The 13,911-nt window shown below is 43.9% G+C and overlaps 1 protein-coding gene across 1 annotated transcript in view; it reads left to right on the top strand.

Annotated features, from left to right (window-relative positions):
- Positions 1 to 13,911, top strand: part of LOC110497342 (snRNA-activating protein complex subunit 3) — a 14,366-nt gene extending 455 nt beyond the window's left edge. The window contains exons 2-9 of the mRNA XM_036933775.1: positions 166 to 249; positions 384 to 465; positions 853 to 957; positions 1,196 to 1,345; positions 2,330 to 2,412; positions 6,586 to 6,744; positions 13,430 to 13,537; positions 13,670 to 13,911. Coding sequence (XP_036789670.1) covers positions 166 to 249; positions 384 to 465; positions 853 to 957; positions 1,196 to 1,345; positions 2,330 to 2,412; positions 6,586 to 6,744; positions 13,430 to 13,537; positions 13,670 to 13,817 — 919 coding nt within the window. The 3' untranslated portion in view covers positions 13,818 to 13,911. The remainder of the gene's footprint in view (positions 1 to 165; positions 250 to 383; positions 466 to 852; positions 958 to 1,195; positions 1,346 to 2,329; positions 2,413 to 6,585; positions 6,745 to 13,429; positions 13,538 to 13,669) is intronic.

Genomic DNA, 13,911 nt, shown 5'->3' with positions numbered 1-13,911 from the left:
TGTCAATAATAATGTGTTTGTTGTTGAACTTCAGCGTCTGTAGTAGTGGACCAGGGATATAACTTCCCTTTGTTTTTGTTTTATGACGCATTTTAGAATATTGGTCAACTAGTGGTATCAGAGATGTTCTGTGAACTTCACATTGTTGATTTTTTTTTTCTCCAGCGTTGACACTCTTCGGGGTCAAGCTGAAGATGAGCCTCTTGACACCAACGTTGTGCCACCTGACCCCACTCTTCAAACACTAATGTAAAACATTACAACGTTTTTACTATACAAATGATATCCTAGACCATTTCCACATGACAAATGCGGCAATTCCATGTTCTGCAGACAGTTACTCATGAACTGCATTAAAAAAGTGTTGCCTTGTTGATGTTCAGACAGAGGAAGAAGAAGCAGGACTACAAAGGCACCCTGAGGATCGATAAGATAAGCAGAGTTGACCACTACCAAGACGAACTGGTTAGTTATACCCTGTGAAAGTAACCATCCCTTCCGTTTTAAGTCATTTAAGATATATAAACTTATATTTGTGTTTGGGGATGAATTTACTTCTACCAGGTGTTTGCGTTGCAGACCATTGCACACATTTTTTTTGCCCATTGAATATCATTAAAAAAAAGCCTACAAAAGTTCAAAAAACTTCAAGGCTACTTCTTGGAAAACAATGCATCCCTTGAATAGAGTATAACCTGTTGATGTAACCTGTAGCGTGACTGACACCCAGAAGTCTACACACCCAGACCCCTGGGTCATATTCAGTTTGGTGCCAGATGAACACGACCGACAAGAGCTAAGAGGGGGGCTGTTTTTAGAAATTTGATTGACTTGTGTGTTTGATTTTTCTAGGAGAGCCTAGCGGTGGGGAAAAGGCCTGAGGACCCTGCTGACTTGGTGCCAGAAGGGGAGATAATTTTGAGCATCAACGTTCTCTACCCAGCCGTATTTGAGAGAGTACGTGCAGTTTCACTTCTTCGAATCCAAGTCTTTGTGAGAATCACCAAAAGTTGAAAAGCCTAATTCCAACAATCTCCATCATTAAACACAACAATAATGTGCTTTTGTAAGACATGTACATTCTTTGCCTATTAATCTCATTTATACCATGGAATTGTTGAATACCCATTTCTGATTGGCTTAAAGGGCATTCTAGAGCGTGCATTATTTTCCTATAACGTACATTCTCTTCCAGTTTAGGTATGTGAGGCCCCACATGACCCTTCAGATGCTGGGCTCCCATAGTCTGGTGGACCTGAGGGACGCTATCTGCTGTATCAGCGACCTGCAGGTCTTTGGAGAGTTCAGCAACACGCCCGACATGGCACCGGACTTCATCAGCAAGGTGACACGCACACAAAGAGATCGCGCTCAAACCATACTATTGTAATGGTAGGTGGGTGCTTATATTTCCCTGTTTCACACATGTACACGTGTGTATTATACACGTGTGAAATGGAAATGTATTTTTTGCGTATCCCAACTCCCCCTGAGACGCCCTCAGAGATTGGGGTCACGGCCAGGGGTCAGCCATTATCAGCGGCGACCCTGGAGCAATTAGGGTTGAAGTCTTTGCTCAAGGGCACATAGGTAGGTTTTTCACGTTGTTGGCTCGGGGGGTTCGAACTAGCAGCTGACGCTAGGCTTCCGTCGGAATGTGTATCCATAGTCGGTAGACAGTTCGTCTTAAGAAGTCGTCCCTTACATCACAGAGCAGTGCACAACAAACTAATGAATCCAAATGTTAGACGCTACCACCCCACTTCCAAAACCCAACATTCAGTGGATGTGTAACGGACGTGAAACGGCTAGCTAGTTAGCGGTGGTGCGCGCTAATAGCATTTCAATCGGTGACGTCACTCGCTCTGAGACTTTGAAGTAGTGGTTCCCCTTGCTCTGCAAGGGCTGTGGTTTTTGTGGAGCGATGGGTAACGATGCTTCGTGGGTGACTGTTCTTGATGTGTGCAGAGGGTCCCTGGTTCGAGCCCGGGCAGGGGCGAGGGGACGGACTAAAGCTATACTGTTACAGATGCCAGTATATTTCTTGTGCACGGCTCGGTGACGTAAAGGACGACTTCTCAAGAAGAACCGTCTAGTCATCATGGATATACAGTACATTCCAACGTGGAACACGTGCTGCTACACAGGTAGTCATTGATTGTGAGTCTTGGAACACATTGACTATGGAATACAATTAGTAATAAATGAGATAATACGGATGTCTAAGTTGGGAGCTACTCAGCCACACACTCACAGAGAGTATAAGCCTACATAATAGGACTTGATCATCATGTCGGTGTTGGGTGACCCTTTTCACTGTCTGTTTCAGGATCATTTCAAATCCGCCTTCTTCTACTTTGAAGGGGTCTTCTACAATGACATGCGTCACCCTGAGTGTCAGGACATGAGTGAGTAAGTGGCTCTCTCTCTTCTTTCTCGCTTTCTCTGACATCCAACTGTCATCTGGCTACATCGACTGGACTGACTGAACCATCATCCCCTCTGGCTACGTCGACTGGACTGACTGAACCATCCTCCCCTCTGGCTACGTCGACTGGACTGACTGAACCATCCTCCCCTCTGGCTACGTCGACTGGACTGACTGAACCATCCTCCCCTCTGGCTACGTCGACTGGACTGCCTGAACCATCATCCCATCTGGCTACGTCGACTGGACTGACTGAACCATCCTCCCCTCTGGCTACGTCGACTGGACTTCCTGAACCATCCTCCCCTCTGGCTACGTCGACTGGACTGACTGAACCATCCTCCCCTCTGGCTACGTCGACTGGACTGACTGAACCATCCTCCCCTCTGGCTACGTCGACTGGACTGACTGAACCATCCTCCCCTCTGGCTACGTCGACTGGACTGACTGAACCATCCTCCCCTCTGGCTACGTCGACTGGACTGACTGAACCATCCTCCCCTCTGGCTACGTCGACTGGACTGACTGAACCATCCTCCCCTCTGGCTACGTCGACTGGACTGACTGAACCATCCTCCCCTCTGGCTACATCGACTGGACTCACTGAACCATCCTCCCCTCTGGCTACGTCGACTGGACTGACTGAACCATCCTCCCCTCTGGCTACGTCGACTGGACTGACTGAACCATCCTCCCCTCTGGCTACGTCGACTGGACTGACTGAACCATCCTCCCCTCTGGCTACGTCGACTGGACTGACTGAACCATCCTCCCCTCTGGCTACGTCGACTGGACTGACTGAACCATCCTCCCCTCTGGCTACGTCGACTGGACTGACTGAACCATCCTCCCCTCTGGCTACATCGACTGGACTGACTGAACCATCATCCTCTCTGGCTATGTCGACTGGACTGACTGAACACTTCAGACTAGGCTTACTTGAACTCACCTTAGCAGGATCCTGTGAGAGAACATCTGTGGAAATGGGCCTGTAGAAGCCAGGGAGTAACCCGAAAAAGACAAAAGCCAGGCCTGTATATTGCAGAGACGATACTGTAGAGAGTGAGAGGTAGGGGCAGATCCACAAAGAATTAAAACAATACTGTCGAGAGTGAGAGGTAGGGGCAGATCCACAAAGAATTAAGACAAGTAGAGAGTGAGAGGTAGGGGCAGATCCACAGAGAATTAAGACAATACTGTAGAGAGTGAGAAGTAGGGTCAGATCCACAAAGAATTAAAACAATACTGTAGAGAGTGAGAGGTAGGGGCAGATCCACAGAGAATTAAGACAATACTGTAGAGAGTGAGAGGTAGGGGCAGATCCACAGAGAATTAAGACAATACTGTAGAGAGTGAGAGGTAGGGGCAGATCCACAGAGAATTAAGACAATACTTTTTTCAGCCATAGAACTCTATATTGGATCGGAGATGGAGGTTTTAGGTGCAGAATATTGCATTCGGTTTGCCTAACTATGACCCAGACTAAACTATATGCCTGGGTGAACCTTGGTGATGTCAGCGGAATCAACAGATGTTAGATTGTAATGTGCCACAATCCAGTAATTTAAAATGTCAAACCAGGCCACAAGACCCATTAGAAATAGGAAAATATGTTCTACATCCACTTAGCCATTTGCTCAGTACCTGCTATATCTAATGGATATTCATATGCATTTTATTGATGAACTGGAACAACCTTTGAGTTAATTTGTTGAGTTTATTTTATTTTGACAGGGACAGTGCACATTAATCAACGTTTCAGTAAAAGTGTCGGTTTTAGCCAGCCGGCTAATTTTCAACCGCAGTCCTAGGGCAGGTTATTAAAAACAATTACAATATAGACAATCATTGAGCAGTGAGCACACGCAGAGCAACATAGGACAAGCAAGACGTAGCACACAGACAGAGCAACATAGGACAAGCAAGATGTAGCACACAGACAGAGCAACATAGAACAAAAAGCAACAAGACAAAATGCATAAAAGCAACAGTGTTTCCACACCTCATAAGCTACAGACAACATGGAAAGCGGCAACACACAGCTAGGGATTATGTTCACATTTCTGATTGGCCTTTAGCCATGTATTCATACATTTTGTGAAAGTGTGATAGGTGGTGCAGTTATGTGTGTCTGATGGCAGTGTATTCCAGACATGGGAAAGCTCTCACAGAGAAAGCAGATTTACTAAAGGTACTTTTCCTTAAGGGAACTATACAGTCTCCTCTCATGGCGGACCTTGTGGATCTGCTGCCATATGTTTGGGTTTTCTGTTTAACAAAAATACTGAGTGGAGGGGGAGCCTGGCCATTTAGGATCTTGAATACAAGACGTGTCGGTGTATTGCACAAGATTTTCCCAACTCAGGAGCTCATGCTTTCTGAGGCTGTAACAGTGATGATGGCTATTGGGCTTCCTATCAAGCACTTTGAGAGCCTGTTTGTAGACAGACTGAATGGGTTTTAATATTGTACAGCAAGCTTGGGCCCAACTAGTCAAGCAGTATGACAAGTGGGGGAGTATCATAGATTTATAGTACAGTTTTGCTACCTCCTGTAGTCAAACAATTTCGTATAAATCGGATATCAGCTAGGTTGAATTTAGTTATTTGAATTACCTTTTTCACCTGCTCTTTAAAAGAGAGGTTGGAATCAAGTATGATGCCAAGGTACTTAATCATATACCACCTGGAGCTTCTCACCTGACACAGACATCTGGCTCAGTAGCATCTGTTACCCTCTTTGTGAAGAACATGCAGACAGTTGTTTTCACATTGAGATGCAAACACGAGTCACTGAGCCACTTTGTAACTTGGACCATTACAGTAGTGAGTTCTTGTGCAGCTTGTTGTCTGCTCTTTGCATGCACATATATCACTGTATCATCTGCATACATTTGAACTTCAGACCCAGTACAGACAGAAGACAGATCATTACACAGGCTGAACAGGAGGGGCCCCAGTATTGACCCTTGGGGCACACCCACATCATGGCTTAGAGTGGGCGACAGCTCATTGCTCACTCTGACACACTGAGTTCTGCCTTCAAGGTATGATTTCATCCATCTCAAGGCATTGGGGGGAAAAATTGAACTTGGACAATTTTGTGATGAGAATCTCATGGTTAACAGTATCAAAAGCCTTCCTTAGGTCTAGAAACACGGCCCTAACAACGCCCCCTTTGTCCATCTTGAACTTCACAATTTCCAAAAGAAAGCAGTTGGCCTTTTCTGTGGAGTGTTTCTCTCTGAAGCCAAACAGCATGGAGTGTAATGTGAAGGGGCTGTTGAGATGAGCAATCAGTTGTTCTGCTACACACTTTTCAACGACCTTCGACACCACAGGTAGTATACTGATGGGCCTGTAGTTACTCACGTTAGCAGAGTCGCCCGATTTAAAGATGGCCGTTATTATGGCTGACTTCCATACCCTTGGAAACACCCCCAGACCAATAGATGTGTTGGTGACCTTAGTAATTGGGCCAATGAGTGACTCTTTGTAGTTTCTAAGGTAGAGTCCAGCGTTCTTTAGTGAGCTAATCACCTTTAAGCCCAAGTATAATCAAATCATTTCTCAGACAATGCTAGTAAGTATACTGTACAAAAGTATGAACACAACATGTAAAGTGTTGGTCTCTCATGAAACATGAGCTGAAATAAAAGATCCCAGAAATTTTTCATACACACACAGCCTATTTCTCAAATGTTGTGCACACATTTGTTTACATCCCTGTTAGTGAGCATTTCTCCCATTTGCCAAGATAATCCATCCACCCACCTAACAGGTGTGTCATATCAAGAAGCTGATTAAACAGCATGATCATTACACAGGTGCACATTGTGCTGGAAACAATAAAAGGCCACTCTAAAATGTGCAGTTTTGTCACTCAACACAATGCCACAGATATCTCAAATTTTGAGTGCAATTGGCATGCTGACTGCAATAATGTCCACCAGAGCTGTTTAGGGCCTAATTCATTTATTTCAATATGAACTGTAACTCAGCAAAATCTTAAATTGTTGCGCTTTTAGATTTTTGTTCTGTGTAAATTTAAGATGAATTTCCAAAGCGTATTTTCTGGGTGTTGGAGTTCATTTCTCTTCCTCTACTTTCTACTGTACTTTTCAAATTGGACAAAGTTGCATTGTACTATATTTCCAGGACCACCATTGAATGGGCAAAGACCAGAGACTTCCCCACATTCCACAAGGCCAAGATGGAGGACACCAGGTTCTACGACCTGAAGGTGAAGGTGGGATACCCCTACCTCTTCTGTCACCAGGGAGACTGCGAGCACGTTGTCATCATCACCGATATCAGGTCAGAGGTCATTTTGTCATCCATATTGATACCTGGATTTTGAGCTTTGACTTGGTATGTCATTTCCCCCTACACTGAGCTCCAAAAGTATTGGGACAGTGACACGTTTGCTGTTTTGGCTCTGTACTCCAGCACTTTGGATTATAAATGATACAACTATGAGGTTAAAGTGCAGACTGTCAGCTTTAATTTGAGGGTACTTTTATCCTTATCGGGTGAACCATTCAGAAATTACTGCACTTTTTGTACGTAGTCCCTCCATTTTAGGGGACCAAACGTATTGTGACAAATTCACGTAAAATGTTTATTTGGTCCCATGTTCATAGCACGCAATGACTATATCAAACTTGTGACTCGACACATTTTTGGGATGCATTTGCTGTTTGTTTTTTGTTGTGTTTCAGATTTATTTTGTGCCCAATAGAAATTCATGGTACATAATGTGTCATTTACAATAAAAGTGACTCAAATGACACTACATTATTTACCATGAATTTCTATCGGGCACAAAATGATCTCAAACACAACCAAAACAATCAGCATATGCAAGAGCGAATATAGTAGACAGTTGCTGTCAAAAACGGATATGTGCTTTGTGTCGTCCTTTTGGTGGACCTGTTAATGACATCCTCTCTGGATGTTCTCACTTTATTTAGTGTGTCATTAGGTAACTTGACAGTACACCTGTTTCTTTGAAGTAAAAAATGCGTAGTGACATCCTCTCAGGTGATGTGCAGTGAACTTGTTGAACTTAAAGAAATGTGTTTAAAGTCAAAATATGTATAAAAATAAAATAAAACTTTTCGGGGAGGCTTGAGTTTGAACTTTTGACAGTTCAAACAGTTGGTAAGTTTTGTAGTGAACTTGTGGAAGTGTTGTGAGCGTGTGACCCCCCCCTTGTAGAAGGAACATAAAAGCAATTTCAAATCACACTTGAAATGCTTGTGTTTCTAGTTCTGACAGTGCAGCAATATCTAACATGTAATCTAACAATTCCACAACGACTACCTAATACACACACATCTAAGTAAAGGCATGGGATAAGAATATATACATATAAATATATGGATGCGCAATGGGAGCGACCATAGGCAAGATGTAATAGATGGTATAAAATACAGTTTATACATATGAAGTTAGTAATGCAAGATCTGAACATTATTAAAGTGACTAGTGATCCGTTTATTCAAGTGGCCAATGATTTCAAGTCTGTGTAGGCAGCAGCCACTCTGGTTTAGTGATGGCTGTTTAGCAGTCTGATGGCCTTGAGATAGACGCTGTCTCTCGGTCCCAGCTTTGATGCACCTGTACTGACCTCGCCTTCTGGATGATAGCGGGGTGAACAGGCAGTGGCTCGGTGGTTGTTGTCCTTGATGATCTTTTTGGCCTTCCTGTGACATCGGGTGGTGTAGGTGTCCTGGAGGGCAGGTAGTTTGGCCCTGGTGATGCGCTGTGCAGACCGCACCACCCTCGAGAGCCTTGCGGTTGAGGGCGGTGCAGTTGCCGTACCAGGCTGTGATACAGCCCGACAGGATGCTCTCAATTGTGAATCTGTAAAAGTTTGTCAGGGTTTTAGGTGACCTGTTGTTGCGCCGTCTTCACCACACTGTTTGTGTGGGTGGACCATTTAATTTTGTCTGTGATGTGTATGCCCAGGAACTTAAGTTTCCACCTTCTCCACTGCTGTCCCTTCAATGTGGATAGGGGGGGGTGCTCCCTCTGCTGTTTCCTGAAGTCCATGATCATCTCGTTTTGTTGATGTTGAGTGAGAGGTTGTTTTCCTGACACCACACTCCGAGTGCCCTCACCACCTCCCTGTAGGCTGTCTTGTGGTTGTTGGTAATCAAGCCTATTACTGTTGTGTCGTCTGCAAACTTGATGATTGAGTTGAGTGATTGAGTCTAGTGAAGTTCCTTGAGGGCCGTCGTGGTATCGGCTTGAGGGGGGATATACACGGCTGTGACAATAACCGAGTAGAACTCGGTCAGCAACTGAGAGTCATTATAGGTCGGGTGAGCAGAAGGACTTGAGTTCCTGTCTGTTGTTACAATTACACCATGAGTTGTTAATCATGAAACACAAGCCCTTCTTCCCGGAGAGATGTTTATTCCTGTCGGCGCGACGCACAAAGAATCGACTCTGACAGCATATCCCGAGAGAGCCATGTTTCCGTGAAACTGTATGTTAGAATCCCTGATATCTCTCTGGAAAGCAACCCTTGCCCTAATATCATCTACCTTGTTGTCTAGAGACTGGACATTAGCAAGTAATATACTCAGAAGCGGTGGGTGGTGTGCGCGCCTCCCAAGTCTAACCTGAAGACCGCTCCATCTACCTCTTCTCCGGCGGCGTTGTTTTGGGTCAGCCTTTGGAATCAGTTCAAATGCCCTGGGTGGTTCAGACAAAGGATCCGCCTCGGGAAGGTCGTATTCCTGGTCGTAGTGCTGGAAAGTTGATGTCGCTCTGATATCCAATAATTCTTCCTGGCTGTATGTATGATTTTCTGGGCTAACAATGTAAGGAATGATGCATAAAAAAAACAAAATACTGCAAAGTTTCCTAAGGCCTAGAAGCGAGGCAGCCCTCTCTGACAGCCATTTTGGTCAACCCGGGTAGGTTTGCCTGTGTATAAGTAAGTCTTAGGCTTGTCCTGTGAACACTACGAGTGAGAAGAAACCTCGAGAAAGAGGAACAGAACTCTAAAGAAGAAGAAAAACATGGAGTTGTCACTTACTGACACACACGTGATGACCGTAACATCGAAAGTAGGATGATGCCGGCTTCAACAGAAAAAGGGCTTAGTGTAAATCAGCACTACACAAAATTGATTTCTACATTTGTGCAGAACCCAAATACTATCCATAAAGGTGCTGGGAGATCAAGTGGTTATGTCTAATGGACAGCTATGGGGTTTGATTACCCAGCCTGTAGAGCGAAGCTCTATACCTTAGCCGAAGAAGAAGAATATACAGACCAAACCTTGAGTGGAATACAGGCTTGAGGACTAGGATGTGTTTCACAAGGTGGTGTGTTATGAGCTGAGAGTTAGCTAAAAAGGTTATTTATACCTTGTACAAGGGGTAGGAGGGTAAGGGTTATTTATACCTTGTAGGAGGGTAAGGGTTATTTATATATTGTACAAGGGGTAGGAGGGCAAGTGGGGGTGTTCGGTTACAGTCAGTCCCAGGTCAAAGACAGACATGCTCTTCTCTAAGAACAGTAATTAGAACAGTCTTTTCATATTGCATAGAAAACTTTAATTGTAATATGTATGCTTACATTTCTGTACCAAAGATTTAAGAAAATGTTATTTACCTTTTAATAAAATCTTTCTCTAGATCTGTCTCTCCCCGCTCTGTTTCTGTCTCTACACAAGAGCCAATGGGTTCTTGGGATGTGTGTCAAATCAAAATCCAATTATATTTGTCACATGCGCTGACTACAAAAGGTGTAGTTCTTACTGTGAAATGCTTACTTATACAAGCCCTTAACCAACAACGCAGTTAAGAAAAATTGGATTTTAGAAAATATTTTTTAAATTAAATAAAAAAAAAACAAACAAATGTAACCATAACGAGGCTATATACAGGGGGTACTGGTGCGGGGGGGGGGGGGGGGGGGGGGGGTGTCAGGTTTCAAGCAGGGGTATTTACAAGCAGCGACGTGTCTGCAAGCTCGGAACTCTAGGCGTCTAACAGATAACGCCTTAATGAGTTCAATATTATGAACTTAGGGTGACCCTAGGTTCACAACATGCCTAATGACCTGGGCAGCCACAATGTTTCTGCTTATGAAGCAATAAATGATTGACAGGCTTAAAACCACCTAAAAAATATAATTATACTCTTTAACGATGTGTTCTTTACTAATGACTTAAACAGAATTTTACTCCCTTAATAACCTTTTACTGCAGTGGGCTAAATCAGGGTCACAGGGTGATTTCTTGGGAGTCTTAAACAAATCTACTTTGAAACAGAAGTATACACATGACACACACATTGTTATGGGCTTAAAAAAAAGACAGTTTACTAGCAAATGTATTAAAATGAAACACCTCATTTACTTATAGCAAAAGGGTCTAAATGCTTGAGACTCAATTGAGCTCAGGTGCATCCTGTTTCCATTGATCATCCTTGATGTTTCTACAACTTGATTGGAGGCCACCTGTGGTAAATTCAATTGATTGGACATGATTTGGAAAGGCACACGCCTGTCTGTATAAGGTCCCACAGTTGACAGTGCATGCCAGAACAAAAACAATGCCATGAGGTCGACAGAATTGTCCGTAGAGCTCCGAGAATTGTTGAGGCACAGATATGGGGAAGGGTACCAAAAAATGTCTGCAGCATTGAAGGTCCCCAAGAACTCAGTGGCCTCCATTCTTAAATGGAATACGTTTGGAACCACCAAGACCCTTCCTAGAACTGGCTGCCTGACCAAAATGAGCAATCGGGGGAGAAGGGCCTTGGTCAGGGAGGTGACCAATGGTTGATGGTTACTCTGACAGAGCTCCAGAGTTCCTCTGTGGAGATGGTTGTCCTTCTGGAAGGTTCTCCCATCTCTGCAGCACTCTATCAATCAGGTCTTTATTGTAGAGTGGCAAGACGGAAGCCACTCCTCAGTAAAAGGCACATGACAGCCCGCTTTGAGTTTGCCAAAAGGCACCTGACCATAAGAAACAAGATTCTCTGGTCTGATGAAACCAAGATGGAATTCAGGACAAAGAGTTCAGTGTCACATCTGGAGAAGCATGGTGGTGGTAGCATCATGCTGTGGGGATATTTTTCAGCGGAAAGGACTGGGAGACTAGTCAGGATCGAGGGAAAGATGAATGGCGCAAAGTACAGAGATCCTTGATGAAAACCTGCTCCAGAGCGCTCAGGACCTCAGACTGGGGCGAAGGTTCACCTTCCAACAGGACAACGACCCTAAGCACACAGCCAAGACAACCCAGGAGTGGCTTCGGGACATGTCCTTGAGTGGCCCAGCCAGAGCCTGGACTTGAACCCGATCGACCATCTCTGGAGAGACCTGAAAATAGCTGTGCAGCGACGCTCCCCATCCAACCTGACAGAGCTTGAGAGGCTCTGCAGAGAAGAATGGGAGAAACTCCCTAAATACAGGTGTGCCAAGCTTGTAGCGTCATACCCAAGAATAATTGAGGCCGTAATCGCTGCCGAAGGTGCTTCAACAAAGTACTGTGTAAAGGGTCTGAATACTTATACAAAAAAAAATATTACATTTACATATTTTGCAAACATTTCTAAAAACCATTTTGGGGTATTGTGTGTAGATTGAGTGGGGGGAAAAAACATTTGATCAATTTTAGAATAAGGCTGTAACGTAACAAAATATGAAAAAAGTCAAGGGGTCTGAATACTTTCCGAATGTACAAAAAGTGTTCTAAAAAAAATTTCTAAACGGGTCACCCGATATGAATGAAAATAAGCTCAAATTTAAGTTGACAGTCTACACTTTAACCTTAGTCATTTAAATCATTTAAAAATCAAAGTGCCGACTACAGAGCCAAAATATGTTGCTGTATCTATGCGAAATCAATGTGTCAGAAATCGGTTCACCTTACTCATATCGGTACTGTGAAGAAGGCCAGATTTCTGGTAAGACAGCAGGTCAGGGGAAAGTGCTGCCCTTTCTAGATGAATAGGATAAAGTCATATCTTTGATCAATTCACTCACATGATAAAGAGCCTTGAGGCTTTCCAATTGATCTATATTGTAGGTCAGCCTTTTCAGCTTTCTGAGACTGATTTGATTTAAGTTTTAGCCTTCTTCTGACTGGTTTTCTTTGCTGGAGGCACTAACTGTGCATGAAGGCTGGTTTTGTGGCGTGATGTTTCCAAGAAGGCCTCAGCCTCAGTGCTGCCAGTAAAACTGTTACAAAACTGTGCTGGCTCAGATATTTTCCCATCACTTTGTCCTTTTCAACACAGTTTTTATTTATTTAACCTTTATTTTGACAAGGAGTCAAGGCTGAGATCAAGGTCTCTTTTCCAGATGAGCCGTTTTAATACAGTACAGAATACACATTCATTCAAAAAGAATTGTGATAGTGTTTTGCTTTTCATGTATTGTTGGGTTGTTTTAAAATACACTGTTCACTAAAAGATCCCCTAAGAGCCATCACATGCCCTAGACCAGTGTTTTCCAAACTCTGTCCTCTGGACCCCAACGGGTGCACGTTTTGGTTTTTGCCCTAGAACTACACAACTGATTCATCAACCTTTTGATCATTTGAATCAGCTGTGTAGTATTAGGGCAAAAAACAAAATGTGCACCCCTTGGGATCCAGAGGACCGCGTTTTGGGGGAAAAAGTGCCCCAGGCCTACAGCACAGGGGTCAAGCTCATTCCACGGAGGACCGAGTGTTCGCTCCTCCCTTGTACTTGATTGATTAAGGTTAGCAATTAGTAAATAACTCTCCTCACCTGGTTGTTCAGGTCTTCATTAATAGGAAAAACAAAAACCAGCAGACACTAGGCCCTCCATGGAATGAGTTTGACACCCCTGCACTGAGGCACCAATTCATCATATTTGTGCATTGGAGATCATTCCACGCTAAAGGTGAAAGGTTCCAGCCACTGTGGTAGATGTGTAACAAGGCTTGGTTTGGTTTCATTAGTGTGGACATGGTATGTTTTATTTTATCCCTGCTCAATGTTTCCAGACTGGCTCATAAGGATGACTGCCTGGATAGGAAGTTGTACCCTCTCCTTACCCACAAGCACAGGGTCATGACCAGAAAGTGCGCTGTGTGTCACGTCTACATCGGCAGGTGTGTAGAAAAAATATCACCATTCTCTTTTTACATGACCTGGCCAAAAAAACATATCCCTAACAATTGACTGTACATTAGTTTAAATTCATTACAAGTTGTCAGTGTACTAATTTGACTTTTTTTTCCCAGATGGTTAACCACAAATGATCCATTTGCCCCAAATGACCCGTGTCTCTTCTGTGAGCGATGCTTCCGCATGCTTCACTATGACGAGAAAGGAAACAAACTAGGACAGTTCCTGGCCTACCCTTATGTGGACCCTGGGGCCTTCAACTGAGACCGTCCTGTTTCTCCCTCCTACTGCTGTGCAGTATTAGTAATGGCACATAGGGCACATTTCTGTTGGCATTAAAGCACTTTATTTACTGTTC

This window comes from Oncorhynchus mykiss, chromosome 10 (genome assembly GCF_013265735.2).
Source record: "Oncorhynchus mykiss isolate Arlee chromosome 10, USDA_OmykA_1.1, whole genome shotgun sequence".
In the NCBI taxonomy this organism is placed as follows: domain Eukaryota; kingdom Metazoa; phylum Chordata; class Actinopteri; order Salmoniformes; family Salmonidae; genus Oncorhynchus; species Oncorhynchus mykiss.
This window is presented reverse-complemented; position numbering and strand designations above follow the sequence as displayed.